The sequence below is a fragment of the Heterodontus francisci genome, chromosome 4 (genome assembly GCF_036365525.1).
Source record: "Heterodontus francisci isolate sHetFra1 chromosome 4, sHetFra1.hap1, whole genome shotgun sequence".
In the NCBI taxonomy this organism is placed as follows: Eukaryota; Metazoa; Chordata; class Chondrichthyes; order Heterodontiformes; family Heterodontidae; genus Heterodontus; species Heterodontus francisci.
Window position 1 is genome coordinate 157,491,580 of NC_090374.1, and position 18,558 is coordinate 157,510,137.

At 43.4% G+C, this 18,558-nt stretch overlaps 1 protein-coding gene and 1 long non-coding RNA gene across 3 annotated transcripts in view; one reads left to right on the forward strand and one right to left on the reverse strand.

Annotated features, from left to right (window-relative positions):
- uba6 (ubiquitin like modifier activating enzyme 6) overlaps window positions 1-18,558 on the reverse strand; it is a 143,582-nt gene that overhangs the window by 42,844 nt on the left and 82,180 nt on the right. For both annotated transcript variants that reach the window (XM_068030439.1, XM_068030438.1), the window contains exons 17-19: window positions 16,734-16,811; window positions 3,596-3,777; window positions 1,053-1,158 (exon numbers count right to left, since the gene is read on the reverse strand). In XM_068030439.1, coding sequence (XP_067886540.1) covers window positions 1,053-1,158; window positions 3,596-3,777; window positions 16,734-16,811 — 366 coding nt within the window. The remainder of the gene's footprint in view (window positions 1-1,052; window positions 1,159-3,595; window positions 3,778-16,733; window positions 16,812-18,558) is intronic.
- LOC137369353 (uncharacterized) lies at window positions 3,340-6,536 on the forward strand. The gene is made up of 3 exons (XR_010974934.1): window positions 3,340-3,365; window positions 3,573-3,708; window positions 6,327-6,536. It is a non-coding gene; the product is annotated as an uncharacterized lncRNA (long non-coding RNA).

Sequence of the window (18,558 nt, forward strand, 5' to 3'; positions counted from 1 at the left end):
ATGTCCTGCCATGCCTAGCTATGGCACTATTCCACGATCTCTGGGTTTCCTGCAGGTTGGATTCTATGAGCACTAGGTTTCCGCCAGTACCAAGTTAGAGTCAGAATTCCCTGCCGACTGGCTTTCTTTGGATAGTGGATACTTGAACAGCCTATCAAACTGTGACACAGTGTCAATGGGCTATTTGACTACAGTAGATATGGCAGCCCAACCTTATCCAATTCCAGCACTGGTCACTGGTTGGTAATCAGAATCGGGAACCCTGGTTAAACACATGGGCGGAATATAATACAATATAATAGGCTAAACTGAGTGGCCACAAGACGAAGAAATCAGTACTTTGTTTTATTACATGTTAAAGGTAACTTTTTTCATAAACAGAAGTTGCGCACTGAATTTTATGGAGGGGTCCATAAATATAGGTTACAATGTGCGCATGCTTAAACTTTTGTAAATACAATTAAAATTAAAAATCTGTACAAGTTAGCTGATTTTGGAGGTATTGCAAGCAGACTGACAGCTCAAGGCTGGCAAGAGTGAATAAGGATACTTGCTGTTGATTAACCCTGAAGGAAAGTGCATGTGTGTGAGGACAGAAAATCAGCTTTCAACCTGAAACCCAAAAAGCTGAAGGGCCAGCACTCATTATTTAAGCTCACACATTAAGAATAGCTACTTGGGTGAGGTAGGAAAAGTCTCTTGGACTATACACCTTTTTAAAATCAGGAGTGGAAGGGGGCCAGTTAGAAAAAACTTGGGGGTGAAATGAGCAGAAAACGATAATTAGCATTGATCTTTAAAAAAAAAATACTTGTTTCCAAGAGTTTTTCTTGGATGATTGGGAAAAATGCATATCTAAAGTCATACAGGTCTGCCAGCTGTTAATTTAGGGAAATTAATTTTAAATTCTGTGGTATGATTGTTACTAAATATTCACATTTTCCCTCTTGCATCTTTCTTGTACTAATAATGGTTTCCTCCAAATTTTCCCAACTTGACTGAGTTAAAGCCAAGCACAGGGTTACTGCACCATTTAGAAGTAGTGCACTTACATGGCTGTTGTAACTCTCTGTTAGGTTTGGCACAATGACCTCAGTGTGTCCTTTCGTACCCATGGTTCCTGAATCTAGTAGAGGACACTGATTTGATACACATCGACTGTAAATGAAAAGACAAAGTGTTAACTGTTAAGTAAATAAACAACAGTTGATCTGGAAAAGTTAGTGTAATTCGTAGACATAAATTACAACTAATTTATACGAGCTATACAGAACTTGCACCTGGTGGAACTTATACATAAGCAGGTAATTAATCCCATTTACACAAACCAAACTGTTTTATATAAAAGCTATGACTTAAAGTGATTAATAGAGTCTAATAATTTAATACCCTGCCTATTGTGATTGCCCTTCAAAAAGTAATGTCCTTGCATTATAGAAAATTCAAAGGGTAGAGCTTTTGCCCAAAACTGGCAATAACCTACACAAAAAAATCGTGAAAGATCAAACTCAAATTATGCCGAGTCCAAGTGGAGTTTCCATGATTTTTGTGCCAGTTTAAAACCTTTAGGGCCTTACCCTCCACAATGAGTCAATCACCATTGGGAGTTTCCACAAATTGCACTCATTTGGAGACCTTCAAGGAAGCTCTAAAAATTATGCTGGTTCTTTTGGATGCAAGGATATTAGTAGGCACAATTTAAAAACTTTTGAATGTAATTATTTTTAAATTGATTACTGTACCCCAATATAAATTGCATTTTTAAAAAAAAGTCATTTTCAGTCATTTAAAATCAGGTGGTGGATTGACACTGTGATTAAAAATGCTTTTTTTTTGAGAGAAACCCATTTACGCATTTTCAGCTGTATCAAATGACACCAGGACATCACTCAAATATATCAAAATGTTTTTAAAAGCAAATTTTCTTTCAAAGAAAATCTGTATTTTAAAACACTGCCCGATTGCACTGGTTCATGGCAGATTTTGCATTTGGCGATATGCATGAGTTTTTGAGTGGAAACTCAAGATTAAAAGCACTTCTCAAAATGGGCACAAGAGCCTGAATCACTGCACCCAAAGTAGAAGCTCTATCCCTGCCAATTCTTTATTTTTCAAAGCACCACTTTATTTCCCCCCACACATTCAGTATTGAAAGTTTGGTCAACTGTTACACTTAAAGCAATATTCCTGATTTGACTGCTTAAATCTTTTAAACTTTGCAAATTGCAGCTACGATCTCCCTCCTTACTTGTGTGTGAAACAAAAAAGAACGTAGTGAGATTAATCAGAAGAAAGGCAATTCTCCAAGTTGAGAGTGGCCTAAGAAGTTCCAGACCCAGACCAGGCTTTAACTTTTCACTTGTTTTTCGCGCTAAATTGTACATTTACTTTTTGTGTATTTTAAGCTCCTTTTTCTCCTTTATATCCAGACACCTTTTGTAATGATTTTAGTCCTCTCTCTCTTAACTTGACTTTGTTCCCACTGACTTTTCATATCATTTCTTCTTTGTTTCTGTCCCTAGTTTGCTCTACCTTAGCTCTCTTTTCTCTTGTTCCGACATCCTTTTCTGTTTTCCCTTTCCCTGGATTCCAGGATTGTCCTTTGTAAGATTTCACCCTTACCCCTAAGCATTAACCCGATGACAGAAATCAACCACATTTTGACACTACTGCTACAATGTTACTACGCATGTACACAAGACAGCTTCCACAGGCAAAGTCAGGCTTCCTACAAACCGAAACAGGGATAACGGGTCAAATAATGAACAATGAATGTTTATATTATTGGGACTGCACTCAGTATCATATACTGATATCTTTGGCAGAAGAATGCCAGACCATGCAACTGAGGTTAAACTACTTATTCAAACTTATTGTAATAAGTAAACCAGTAGAGAGATTTCTGATACCAAACATAACGGTTTGTTCAAGATCTTATCATGTTACATAATCGTCTTTTTCTCAATGGAAATGAGACTGAGCTCCTTAACTTTTCCTCATAGCTCAAACTCCACAGGCCTGCTTTCATCTTGATTGCCTTCAACATTTGCTGATGAAAAGTTCGATTTCCTAAAAGATCAAAAACCTTTTGAGTTTAGTTGCCCTGCCTCTAAATTTGATACTGTTTTGATATTCTTCTCCAAATCATATGAATCTCAAATTAATGAAGTACCCTTGGGCAAGATGCGCGAGATGTCCTCTCCTCACTTTGGCATCACACTCTCAGGAATACTTCACTGCTTACCCTGTTGATAACATGCTGACAGAGCTCTTTGCTGACATTAAAATTTAACCAGTATCCGAATGGAATGCTCATGGACCTTGATCCCAAAAGACTGGCTAAAATCCTTGGATTCCGAAGTAAGGTAAATAAAATGCACCTTATTCATATACTATAAACCAGCGATAAGGACGCTAATCTCCATTTCTTTCAGTTGTTTAAAAGAAATTTTTAAATTGTAAAACAAGTGCGTTCAATTCATGTTACATAAAGTTGCTTGATAATCAGTAAATTAATGCTAGTTGGGTGTCAATTCTATTTGTGGACACCACCCTTTATATCCTGTCAACAGACACCTTCTCATTTATACATTACCTGTCGACATATCTCCTTGCCTCCACGTTATCCAGTGCTGTGACTACAACATCCATTTGGGCGTAAAAATGATCACTATAAATGTTCTCTGTGGATGGACACACTTTGTTTAGGTGAGAATCTATTTTTATCTGGGGATTTATCACCAAGGTGGCTGATGCAGCTGTGTAGCTCTTTGGTTTCTGATAAGGAAACAGAGGAGGCAGATTAGTGTTATGAGGAAAGTACTGAACGCGTTGGTAAACTGACAGAAGTTTGATCACTACAGGACTGCAATTCCTTGATTGAACTCAATTTTAACTGCAGTGGAGCAAGAATCCCAATGCATCAGGAACTTGCACTCCTCATTCCGCTGGACTTTCCAGGATCACGGCAGAGTGACCGTATTAAAATATATTGAACGACACCACCGCCAAAATGGGCAAGAAAGCAGGAGCACAAGATGCTGCTCCAAACAATCGTTAGGGAGAGAGAGTGACTGTAAATTGCCAGAACAGTGCAAATTACCCCCTTTAGAGGACTGATTTCACTGATACAGACTACACTCTGCTGTGTATTTCAGGCCAAATCTCAGGCCCAGACACCCCAATAGCCCCGCACCGCTCCAGTGGCTTAGACACTACCTAGTAATTTGCCACCATCCCAGTTGCTCAGCAGAGGTCAGAACCGCTAGAAGTGAACGCCATAGATGATGGAGGATGCAGATTAGGAGCCAAGAGCTCAACAAATATAAAAGGTACAAGGTGGCTGATTTTGAACTATTGAGGAATTTTAATGGAGGCTGCCCAGATTGGAACAGAGGGAGGCCATGGGCCTGTCTGGCAGAAATGAAAACCTGGGTTGGCACATGATGTCATGTGGCAGTGAGGACAGAGGGAAGCATGAAAGGAGGACCTCATTGATTGGAGTCAAGTAACATAGAAAGGCAGTCGAGAGGCAGAGAAGCGTGGGTGCAGATCAGCAGCCAACACAAAGGCCTACACCTCCATCCCCCACCAGGATGGTTTGAGGGCTCTCCGCTTCTTCCTGGAACAGAGGCCCAACCAGTCCCCATCCACCACCACCCTCCTCCACCTGGCTGAACTTGTTCTCACATTGAACAACTTCTCCTTCAACTCCACACACTTCCTTCAAGTAAAAGGTGTCGCTATGGGTACCCGCATGGGTCCCAGTTATGCCTGTCTTTTTGTGGGATATGTCGAGCATTCTTTGTTCCAGTCAGACTCAGGCCCCCTCCCCCAACTCTTTTTCCGGTACACTGATGACTGTATCTGTGCCGTTTCCTGCTCCCGCCCCGAACTAGAAAACTTTATCAACTTTGCTTCCAATTTCCACCCTTCTCTCACCTTTACATGGTCCATCTCTGACACTTCCCTTCCTCGACTTCTCTGTCTCCATCTCTGAGGATAGGTTATCTACTAATATCCATTATAAGCCCACCGACTCCCAAAGCTACCTCGACTACACTTCTTCACACCCTACCTCCTGTAAGGAATCCATTCCATTCTCCCAGTTTCTCCGTCTCCAACGCATCTGCTCTGATGATGCTACCTTCCATGACGGTGCTTCTGATATGACCTCCTTTTTCTTCAACCGAGGTTTTTCCCCCACTGTGGTTGACAGGGCCATCAAGCGTGTCCGGCCCATTCCCCGCACCTCTACCCTCACCCCTTCCCCTCCCTCCCAGAACCGTGACAGGGTTCCCCTTGTCCTCACTTTTCACCCCATCAGCCTCCATATCCAAAGGATCATCCTGCGCCATTTCCGCCACATCCAGCGTGATGCCACTACCAGTCGCATCTTCCCCTCCCTTCCCCTGTCAGCATTCCGAAGGGATCGTTCCCTCCGCGACACCCTGGTCCACTCCTCCATTACCCCCACCACTTCGTCCCCGTCCCATGGCACCTTTCCCTGCAATCGCAGGAGGTGTAATACCTGCCCATTTACCTCCTCTCTCCTCACTATCCCAGGCCCCAAACACTCCTTTCAGGTGAAGCAGCGATTTACTTGTACTTCTTTCAATGTAGTACACTGTATTCGCTGCTCACAGTGTGGTCTCCTCTACATTGGGGAGACCAAGCGCAGACTGGGTGACCACTTTGCGGAACATCTCCACTCATTCCGCAAGCAGGACCCTGAGCTTCCGGTTGCTTGCCATTTCAACACTTCCCCCTGCTCTCATGCTCACATCTCTGTCCTGGGATTGCTGCAGTGTTCCAGTGAACATCAACGCAAGCTCGAGGAACAGCATCTCATCTACCGATTAGGCACACTACAGCCTGCCGGACTGAACACTGAGTTCAATAATTTCAGAGCATGACAGCCCCCCATTTTACTTTCATTTTTAGTTATTTTTTCTTCCTTTTTTTTTTTACATTCTTTTTTACATTTTTTACAATTTTTTTTTGCATTTATTTCATTTCATCTTAGTTTGTTCAGTTTGCTTACCCACTGTTTTTTTTCAGGTTTGCACTTGCTGCTGTTCAATATTCAGTGTATTAACACCTAATCTGTACTAATGCTTTGTCTTTCAACACACCATTAACATATTGTTTGCCTTTGCTCCGTGACCTTTTGGTCAGCTATGTGGCCTGGTCCAATCTAGACCTCCTTTGTTATCTCTTGCCCCACCCCCACCTCACTTGCTTATAACCTGCGACTTTTCTAATATTTGTCAGTTCCGATGAAGGGTCACTGACCCGAAACGTTAACTCTGCTTCTCTTTTCACAGATGCTGCCAGACCTGCTGAGTGGTTCCAGCATTTCTTGTTTTTATAACATAAAGGTGTGAATGGAGAAGGAACATCAATTAATTACAACATTAAGAGATTCAATTTATGCAGTGCGGGAGGTTGGAAATGGTGCGATTGGTACAGTCTTTGCTTCAGTGATACTACAGCTTTGAATATTTTTCAATAATGGAAAAAAGAAAATATTAAAAAGTTCCCAAAAAAGCACATCGTTTTCATTTCCTAATTCTTTTTGGACATAGTTATTGCTTCTGAAGGTATGATTGGCAATTCCTGGACTGGAATTACTTTAACCGTGCAGAGTATCAACCACTTTCGTCGGAGTCAGAAGGCCATGAGTCATAGTCATAGCGTCATAGAGTTATACAGCACAGAAACAGGCCATTCGGCCCATCGTGTCTGTGCTGGCCAACACCTAACTATTCTAATCCCATTTTCCAGAACCTGGCCCCTAGCCTTGTATGCTATGGTGTTTCAAGTGCTCATCTAAATACTTCTTAAATGTTGTGAGGGTTCCTGCCTCTACCACCTCTTCAGGCAGTGCGTTCCAGATTCCAACCACCCTCTGGGTGAAAATATTTTTCCTCAAATCCACTCTAAACCTCCTGTACCTTACCTTAAATCTATGCCTCCTGGTTACTGACCCCTCCACTAAAGGAACATATTTCTTCCTATCTAACCTATCATTGCCCCTCATAATTTTGTATACCTCAATCATATCTCCCCTCAGCCTTCTCTGCTCTAAGGAAAACAACCCTAGCCTTTTCAGTCTCTCTTCATAGCTGAAATGCTCCAGCCCAGGCAACATCCTGGTGAATCTCCTCTGCACCTTCTCCAGTGCAATCACATCCTTCCTACAGTGTGGTGCCCAGAACTGTACACTTGAGGTTCAAGTTCTACTCCAAGGATGGTCACAGAATCTAGGATGACACTCCAGTGCAGTACTGAAGGCACTGTCGGAGGTGCAGGCTTTTGGATGAGACGTTAAACCACCTGCCCTCTCAGCAGGACATAAAACATCCCACAGTGCTCTTTTCAAAAGTAAAGGAGTACTCCCTGATGTCCTGGTCAATATTTATCTCAGTCAACACCCCTAAAAAACAGATTACATGAATGTTCGCGGGACCTTGTCATGCACAAATTGTCTGCCACATTTCCTACATAACAGTGACTACACTTCAAAAGTTATTAATTGGCTATAAAGTGCTTTGGTATATCCCAACGTCGTGAAAGGAACGATAAAAACGCAAGTTGATTTCCTTCTTTCTTTCACATACACATTCACTTTCAAACTGACAACAGCCTCAATATTAACCCCTCTGTGATGATCAAGAGAGTTTCAGCAGGGGCAGCAGTGGTTAACAGAGAAACTAGAAGCTGGAGTAGGCTATTCAGCCCCTCGAGTCTGCTCCGCCATTCTACAAGATCATGGCTGATCTGTTTGTGCACTCAACTCCATTTTCCTGCCTACCCCTGTACCCTTTGACTCCCTTGTTTGTCAAAGATCTGTTTACCTCTGCCTTAAAAACATTCAATGGCCCTGCCTCCACCACTCTCCAAAGAAGAGAGCTCCACAGACTCATGACTCTGGGAGAAAAAAATTCTCATCTCTGTCTTAAATGGGAGATCTCTTACTTTTAGACTGTGCCCCCTAGTTTTAATCTCTCCCACAAGGGGAAACATGCTTTCAACATCCATCCTGTCAAGTCCCCTCAGGATCTTATATGTTTCAATAAATCACCTCTCATCCTTCTAAATTCCAATGAATACAGACCCAACCTGTCCAACCTTTCCTCATAGGACAGCCCTCTCATCCCAGGAATCAGTTCAGTGAACCTTCTCTGAACTGCTTCCAATGCAATTATATCCTTTAAGTAAGGAGACCAAAACTGTACAAGATGTGATCTCACCAATGCCCTGTACAACTGCAGCAAAACATCTCTACTTTTATATTCTATTCCACTTGCAATAAATGACAACATTGCATTTGCCTTCTTAATCACCTGCTGTACCTACATACTAACTTTTTGTGTACTTGCACATCAAGCTCCTTCTGCATCTGAGTTCTGCAATCTCTCCACTTAAATAATATGTTCCTTTTCTATTTTTCTGGCCGAAGTGGACAAGTTCACTTACCCACGTTATACTCCATCTGCCAAATCATTGCCCACTCACTTAACCTATCTATATTCCTGTGCAGACTCATGTCCTCTTCATGACTTACTCTCTTACCTATCTTTGTGTCATCAGCAAATTTAGCAACCATACATTCAGTGCCTTCAACCGTCATTGATAATAGATTGCGAATAGTTGAGGCCCCAGCACTGATCCCTGTGGCATTCCACTAGTTACAGCTTGCCAACCTGAAAATGCCTCATTTATGCCTACTCTCTTTCCTGTTAGCTAACCAATCCTCTATCCATGCTAATGTGTTACCCCCTACACCATGAGCTCTTACCTTGTTTAGTAACCTTTGACGTGGCACCTTGTTAAATGCCTTTTGGAAATCCAAGTACACTGCATCCACAGGTTCCCCTTTATCCATGTTGCTTGTTACCTCCTCAAAGAACTGTAATAAATTAGTCAAATACAATTTCCCTTTCACAAAACCAAGCTAACTCTGCCTGATGGCACTGAGGTTTGCTAAATGACCTGCTGTAACCTCCTTAATAATAGATTCCAGCCTTTTACCCTTTGACAGATGTTAAGCTAACTGGCCTGTTGTTTCTGGCTTTTTATCTTCCTATTCTTTTGAATAGCAGAGTTACATCCGCTATTTTCCCATCTGATGGGACCTTCCCAGAATCTAGGGAATTTTGGAAAATTAAAACCAATGCAATTAAAACTCGCAAGTAACATTTGCACCACACAAGTGCCAGGCAATGACCATCTCCAACAAGAGCGAATTTAACCAACTCCCCTTGACATTCAATGGCATTACCATCGCTGAATCCATCACTATCAACATCCTAGGGGCTACCATTGACCAGAAACTGAACTGGAGTCGTCATATAAATACTGTGGCTACAAGAGCAGGTCAGAGGCTAGGAATCCTGAGGCGAGTAACTCACCTCCTGACTCCCCAAAGACTGTCCACCATCTACAAGGCACAAGTCAGGAGTGTGATGGAATACTCTCCACTTGCCTGGATGGGTGCAGCTCCAACAACATTCAAGAAGCTCGATATCATCCAGGACAAAACAGCCCACTTGATTGGCACCCCATCCACAAACAAAAATTCACTTCCTCCACCAACGACGCACAGTGGCAGCGGTATGTACCATCTACAAGATGCACTGCAGCAACGCACCAAGGCTCCTAAAACAGCACCTTCCAAACACGTGACCTCTACCACCTCGAAGGACAAGGGCAATAGATGCATGGGAACACCACCAACTGCAAGTTCCTGTCCAAGTCGCATACCATCCTGACTTGGAACTATATCGCCGTTCCTTCACTGTCGTTGGGTCAAAATCCTGGAACTCCCTTCCTAACAGCACTGTGGGTGCCCCTACCTCACAAGGACTGCAGCGGTTCAAGAAGGCAGCTCACCACCACCTTCTCAAGGGCAATTAGGGATGGGCAATAAATGCTGGCATAGCCAGTGACGCCCACATCCCATGAATGAATTAAAAAAAAATCCACCATCTCAGCAGACACCCCTTTTAAGACCCAAGGATAAAGTCCATCAGGACCTGGGGACTTGTCAGCTTTTAGTTCTAATAATTTTCTCAGTACTCTTTCCCTGGGGATGGTAATTGTTTCAAGTTCCTCCCTCCCTTTCAACACTTGATTCACAATTATTTCTGGGATGTTATTTGTATTTTCTACAGTGAAGACAGATGTAAAAAATCTGTTCAATTCCTCTGCCAATTCCTTATTTTCCATTATTAACTCATTCTCTAGAGGACCAACCCTCACTTTACTTACTTGTTTCCCTTTTAAATACCTGTAGAAACTCACCATCAGTTTTTATATTTCTAGCTAGCTTTCTCTCATACTCCAATTTCTCTTTTTTTTTTAAAATTCATTCTTTGCTGTTTTTTATATTCTGTCCAATCTTCTAAACTGTCAAGTTCATGAAACACAACCCTAACCTGCTGTGCACATTGCTATTTTTACGATGCCAGGTTTTCTTGATGCCAGCGTGTTCCATGTCAGGGGTGGTACACTATATTAACATTTAAATGAGGCTTAAACAGGACAACCGGGAGCCCGATTTAAAATTTGGTGCTGCTGCATGGTTATCCCAGGGTTTGGGAAATATGACAGGGAAAGGGAGGTTGGAGAACACAAGAAATAGGAGAAGTAGACCATATGGCCCATCGAGCCTGCTCCGCCATTCAATATGATCATGGCTGACCTTAGGATTCAACTCCACTTACTTGCCCGCTTGCCATATCCCTCGATTTCCTGAGACAAAAAATCTATCTATCCCAACCTTAAATGCATTCAACGATGGAACATCCACAACCCTCTGAGGTGGAAAACCCTTTGAGTGAAGTAATTTCTCATCTCAACACTAAATGATTGACCCCTTATTCTGAGACCGTGTCCCTGTGTTTTAGATTCCTCGACCAGTGGCAACAATCTCTCAGCATCTACCCTATCCAGCCCCTTTAGAATCTTGTATGTTTTAATGAGATTGCCTCCAATCTAAACTCCAGAGACTATAGGCCCAATATACTCAGCCTCTCATCATAGGACAACCTCCTGATCCCAGGGGCCAATTTAGTGAACCTTTGCTGTACCGCTGCCAATGCAAGTATATCCTTTCTTAAATGAGACCAAAACTGCACACAGTATTCCAGATGTGGTCACACCAAAACCCTGTACAACTGCAGCAAGAATTTTTTATTCCTGTACTCCAATCCCCTTGCAATAAAGGTTAACATGCCATTTGCCTTCCCAATTGCTTGCTGTACCTGCATGCTAACTTTCTGCATTCTTTGTACAAGCACATCCAAGTCTCTTTGGTCAACATTTACAAGTTTCACATCTTTTAAAAAACATTCTGCTTTTCTATTCTTACAACCACAGGGAATAACTTCACACTTCCCTACATTATAATCCATCTGCCATCTTGTTGTCCACTCACTTAACCTGTCTATATCTCTTTGCAGCCTCTTTGTGTCCTCCCCACAGCTCATCTTCCCACCTATCTTTATATCAGTAAACTTAGATACATTAAAATAAAAGCAAAATACTGCGGATGCTGGAAATCTGAAATATAAACAAGAAATGCTGGAACCACTCAGCAGGTCTGGCAGCATCTGTGGAAAGAGAAGCAGAGTTAACGTTTCGGGTCAGTGACCCTTCATCGGAACTGGATGAAGGGTCACTGACCCGAAACGTTAACTCTGCTTCTCTTTCCACAGATGCTGCCAGACCTGCTGAGTGGTTCCAGCATTTCTTGTTTTTATTAACTTAGATACATTATTCTCTGTCTCTTCATCCAAGTCATTAATATAGATTGCAAATAGCGGAGGCCCCGGCACTGATCACTGCAGTAGTTACAGCCTGCCAACTTGAAAATGCCCCATTTATGCCCACATTTTGTTTCCTGGGTGTTGACCAATTATCTATCCATGCTAATATCTCTTTCTCTTTTGGGCCTCCTTATCTCGAGAGACAATGGATACGCGCCTGGAGGTGGTCAGTGGTTTGTGAAGCAGCGCCTGGAGTGGCTATAAAGGCCAATTCTGGAGTGACAGGCTCTTCCACAGGTGCTGCAGAGAAATTTGTTTGTTGGGGCTGTTGCACAGTTGGCTCTCCCCTTGCGCCTCTGTCTTTTTTCCTGCCAACTACTAAGTCTCTTCGACTCGCCACAATTTAGCCCTGTCTTTATGGCTGCCCGCCAGCTCTGGCGAATGCTGGCAACTGACTCCCACGACTTGTGATCAATGTCACACGATTTCATGTCGCGTTTGCAGACGTCTTTATAACGGAGACATGGACGGCCGGTGGGTCTGATACCAGTGGCGAGCTCGCTGTACAATGTGTCTTTGGGGATCCTGTCATCTTCCATGCGGCTCACATGGCCAAGCCATCTCAAGCGCCGCTGACTCAGTAGTGTGTATAAGCTGGGGATGTTGGCCGCTTCAAGGACTTCTGTGTTGGAGATATAGTCCTGCCACCTGATGCCAAGTATTCTCCGAAGGCAGCGAAGATGGAATGAATGGAGACGTCGCTCTTGGCTGGCATACGTTGTCCAGGCCTCGCTGCCGTAGAGCAAGGTACTGAGGACACAGGCCTGATACACTCGGACCTTTGTGTTCCGTGTCAGTGCGCCATTTTCCCACACTCTCTTGGCCAGTCTGAACATAGCAGTGGAAGCCTTACCCATGCGCTTGTTGATTTCTGTATCTAGAGACAGGTTACTGGTGATAGTTGAGCCTAGGTAGGTGAACTCTTGAACCACTTCCAGAGCGTGGTCGCCAATATTGATGGATGGAGCATTTCTGACATCCTGCCCCATGATGTTCATTTTCTTGAGGCTGATGGTTAGGCCAAATTCATTGCAGGCAGACGCAAACCTGTCGATGAGACTCTGCAGGCATTCTTCAGTGTGAGATGTTAAAGCAGCATCGTCAGCAAAGAGGAGTTCTCTGATGAGGACTTTCCGTACTTTGGACTTCGCTCTTAGACGGGCAAGGTTGAACAACCTGCCCCCTGATCTTGTGTGGAGGAAAATTCCTTCTTCAGAGGATTTGAACGCATGTGAAAGCACCATGCTAATATATTACCCCCAATTCCATGAGCCCTTATCTTGCCTATTAGTCTTCTGTTTGGCACCTTAATGAATGCCTTTTAGAAATCCAGGTATACGGTGTCTACTGGTTGCCCTTTATCTGCCTTACTAGTTACATCCACAAAAAAACTAATAAATTAGTCACACAGGATTTCCCTTTAGTAAAACCATGTTGACTTGTTCTAATCATACTATGCTTTTCTAAGTGCATTGTTATGACTTCCTTAATAGATTCCAGCATTTTCCCAACGACTGATGTTAGGCTAACTGGCCTGTAGTTCCCTGTTTTCTCTCCCTTCTTTCTTGAAAAGCAGCATCACATTTGCCAGCTTCCAATCTGATGGGGCCATTCTCAAATCTAAGGAATTTTGGAAAATCATAGCTAGGATATCCATTACCTCTGCAGCTATCTCTTTTAGAACCCGAGGGTGTAAGCCATCAGGTCCCGGGGATGTCAGATTTTAGTCCCTCAAGTTTCCCTAATACTTTTTCTTTGCTGATATTAATTTCCTCACTCTTTTTAGCCCCTGGGTTACCGTCTATTTCTGGTATGAAACTTCTACTGTGAACACAGACAAAATATTTGTTCAATGCCTCGATCTGCCATTTCCTCATTTCCCCATAATAATTTCTCCTGTCTCTGCTTCTAAGAGACCAACATTTTCTTTAGCTACTCGTCCTTTTTATATACCTATAAAAGCTCTTACAATCTGTTTTTATATTACTGGCTAGTTTGCTCTCATTCTATATTTTTCTTTCTCATTCACTTTTTGGTGGCCCTTTGCTGGTTTCTACAACACTCCCAATCCTCAGACTTGCTACTCTTTTTTGCAACATTGTAAACATCTTCTTTTAATCTAATACTACCCTTAACTTCTTGTGTGAGCCACGTCTTTCTTGCTGAGTTTTTAGTTTTCAATGAAATGTATTTTTGTTGAATATTTTTAATTGTTTCTTTAGTTTTCATTTACCGCCATACTTTTTAGTCTATTTACCCAATTTACCTTAGGTAGTTCTCTCCTCATATCTATGTAATTGGCTTTAAGTTTAAGATTCTTGTTTGTGATTGGAGTATGTCACTTTTAAACTTGACATGGAATTCAATGGTATTATGATCACTATTTCCCAGTGGATCTTTTACTGTGATATTATTAATGAACCCTGCTTCATTACATAATACTAGATCTAAGATAGCTTTATCCCTAGTTGGTTCCATAACATATTGCTCCAAGAAGTGGTCACGAAAACATTCTACAAACTCATCTTCTAGATCACTCTTGCCAATTACATTGTCCCAGTCTACAAGAAGACTAACATCCCACACAATTATTACATTGCCTTTGATGTAAGCTCCAATGTCCAATGGTATAACTCCTGTTCGGGGGCCTATAAACTACTCCCACCAATATTTTCTGATTCTTGCTATTCCTAATTCCCACTCATACTGATTCTACTTAATGATCTTCTGAGGCCAGATCCTCTCTCACTAATGTCCTTATGTCTTCTTTTACTATCAGGGCTACCCCTACTCCTTGGCCATTCTGTCTGTCTTTCTGAAATGTTGTGGATGCTAGAATATTTATTTCCTAACCTTAATCACCATGTAACCATATCTCTTTAATGGCAATTAAATCTAAATCATTTATCTCTATTTGTGCCACTAGTTAATCTATCTCATTGCATATGCTTCGCACATTCAGATAAAGAACCTTCAATTTAATTTTTTTTCCCTGCAATGACCTTATTTCCTGATGTACAATTTTTGTTAAAGTCTCTGTTCCTTCCTATCCCATTCTGCTGGTCTTTACCCACAATGTTTTACTGTTTCTATACCTTGACCTTTTTCTTTGGATTTCTAAATCTCCCCTCACACAAACCCTCCCCACCTCTGTTCGTTAACAACCTCTAGCCTTATCTGCTGACGCACTCTTAAGTTTATATGCCCTGTCCCTTCCTGCCACACTCTGATTACTATAACCTTTATTGTTAGCTTGTTCTCTTGCCTTCTCCTCTCTCTTTCAATTATCACATCTTCCCTCACTTGATCCCTCGCCCACCACCACCCACCCCCCCCACCAACTATTACCGCCCTAGTTATACAATTTGCCAGAACACTGGTCCCAGCACAGTTCAGGTGAAGACTGTCCCAACAGTACAGCTCCCACTTTCTCCGGTACTGGTGCCAGTGCCCCATGAATTTATACCCATCTATCCCACACCAATCTTTCAGCCATGCATTTAACTCTCTAATTTTATTTACCCTACACCAATTTGCTCGTGGCTTCGATAATAACATTTGAGGTTCTGCTTTTTCATAGGCCCCCAGCTGCTCATACTCCCTAGGCAGAACCTCTTTCCTGGTTCTATCTATGTTGTTGGTACCCATGTGGACCACGACAACTGGATCCTCCCACTCCAAGTTCCTCTCCAGCCCTGAGCAAATGTCCCAAACCCTAACACCTGGCAGGCAACACAAACTTCTGGACTCTTGCTCTTGGCCGCAGAGAACTGTGTCTATCCCCCTGACTATACTGTTCCCTACTATCACTACATTCCTATTTACTTCCCCTGCTTGAATGGCTGCCTGTGCCACAGTGCCATGGTCAGTTTGCTCATCCACCCTGCAGCCCCTTGCTCTCATTCATACAAGATGAAAGAACCTCAAACCTGTTGACCAATTGCAAGGGCCGAGGCTCCTCCACTTCTTCCTTCGATCCCCTTACCTGCCTCACTCGCTGTCACATCCTCCTGTCTTTGACCACTGACCAAATCAGAAGACCCTATCCTAAGGGGGTGTGACTGCCAGCTCCACAAAATGTGCCTTTTTCAACATTCCTTGCGATCCTGGGGTACTTCCCCAGCCCCTCAAGAAAGCCTTCAGCCTCCCCTCTGCTGATCACAACTTTTCTCCTTCTCTTGCCCCCAAGCCACGACGTTCTTTCTTCCCCCCCCCGAATACCGATGACCACCCCTAAGGGACCCCTAGCTTTGCCCTGCTACCACTGTTTCCCTTACTAGCCACCAGCCAGGCTGCTTCTTTAGTCTGTTGCTGGCAGGAAACGGAACCAAAAACCCCGAGATCCTGCTATTAAATTCGGCACAACCTCCACATCCCTAGCCATGCAGGGCTCTTCAGCCATTTTCAGCCTCTCAGGCCTCTCTTTTCAGGAGATTGCATATGTGTGTATATATAACATATGCATATTACCTAGTCATTAAATTAATAAAGGATTTTATACAGGGCTGCGTAACATCCTTTAACTCAAGAAAATGCTTGTGGGGAACAGCGTAACTGGAGACCATCAATATAAGATAGTCACCAAGAAATCCAATAGGGAAATCAAAAGAAATTTCTTTACCCAAAGTGAGAGTGTGGAACTCACTATTATATGGAGTGGATGAAGTGAATAGTATAGATGCATTTAAGGGGAAGCTACATAAGCATATGAGGGAAAAGGGAATAGAGGGTTATGATGATAGATTTAGATAAGAAAAGACGGAAGGAAGCTCGAGTGGAGTATAAACACAGGCATAGATTGACTGGGCAGAATAGCCTGTTTCTGTGTCATATATCCGATGTACTCTCCAAGTCTGGCAGAAGATACATTGACTAGCTCTAGTTTGTTCATTATAATACCTGTATGTGATGAGGTCTGAAGAGAAACTGTCTGTTTAGATTGGATTTTTCAATTAAGTCAGGGTCTGTGATGGTCATCTGCAAGGGAATCACACCAAAGATTAGGTTGTAGGATTAACATTGCACATGTCTTTATATTAAATTAACTCTTTCCCCTCCCTCTTCTGTTGCAGATGGCAGTGCCAACAAGAGTCTGATAAATCCAGGTGATACGGGGTCAAAGTAACAAAGCCACAAAATGCCTCCAGGAGAGGGCCGCCACGCACCCCGACGCTGGGAGGGCCCAGTGCAATATTGCCGGCGGTGGCGAGGCCTTATGGTGGCCCCACCGCCACTCGGCGACGGGACCCCCATTTGTATATTCAAATAAATGGAAATTAATGCATTAATTATACGTACGTCCTCGCCTTAGTTCCCGCTCCGATCTTCAGCCCGGTGGCTGGTACTCCGCACCCTCGGATCCCCACCTGGGGAAATGAGGTGGAATACTTGTGGGGAGGGGTAGGAGGTAGGTTGCTCAGTGAGGGGTGGGGGAGTGGCAGAAACGGGGTCAAAGTAACATCATTAGTGTAGGGGGTGGTGGGAAGGGTCTGAGGTTACAGTTTATGCACTTTGTGGGGGAGGGGTGGAAGGTCAGGTGGACAAGGTGGGGGGGGGAAAAAAAGAGGGCAAGTAATTAATTTAGTTGTTATTGGGGTGTGGAGAGGGGCAGAAGCAATGTCTTTACTTATTTTTATGCCCTTGCTCTTTAAATATTTTAATTTATCGGTAGGGTTCAAAGCCCTTTAAAAATGGCATCAGCGCCTGCGCATAGGCAGCTGACGCCATTACCGGGGACGGACAGCTCATCCCCTCCACATGATTGGGGCCCAGGCGGGGTGGGAGGGGGGCGGTGCCCTGGCTATTTAAATGAGCTGCTGTACTTCGATTTTGGCAGCGGCCTTATAAAATTCCTCCCACCATTTCTGGTCAGCTGGTTAAATATTTTGTTGACAGAGAAATTATAACACAAAAACTGGTCACTCAGCCCAACAAGTCTATGTTGCCATTTACATCCCACATGAGTAGTACTCCTAATCCCATGTTCCCACTCTTCTTCCTTTATCCTAATTTGCTTCAACCACCCATCCTAACCTATTCTGAAATGCTGACAGGATCTCTGCCTTAATCATCGTCGTGGAGTTGCCGCAATCCTAAGCGCAGTGGCTCATTTAAATAGCCGGGACGAGCCACCCCTCCCCCATTCACGTGGAGAGAGCGTGCTGTCCATCCCCAGCAATGGAGACAGCTGCCTGTGCGCAGGCGCTGACGCCATTTTTAAAGGGCTTTAAGCCCTACAGTTAAATTTAAATATTTAAAGCGTACGGCCATAAAAATAAAGATATTTCTTCCACCCCTCTCCTACCCCCCTAATAACAATTAAATTAATTACTTGCCCTCTCCCCTAAAATACCTTGTCCACCTGATCTTCCCTTCCACAAAATGCACAAACTTTAACGTCAAACCCTTCCCACCATCCCCTACACTAATGATGTTACTTTGACCCCGTTTCATCCCCTCCCACCCCTCCCCACAAGTGTTCCACCTTGTTTCCCCAGACGGGGATCCAAAGGTGCGGGAGTGCCAGCCACCGCGCCAAAGACTGGAGCGGGAACTCAGGTGAGGACCTAATTTTAATCAATGCGTTCATCTTAATTTATTTAAATATGTAAATGGGGGTCCCATCGCTGGGCAGCCTCACTGCTGCCGGCAATATCTGGCCGGGCCCTCTTGGCGTCAGGTTACTTGACAGCCCTCGCCCGGAGGCATTTTCCACACCCCATCC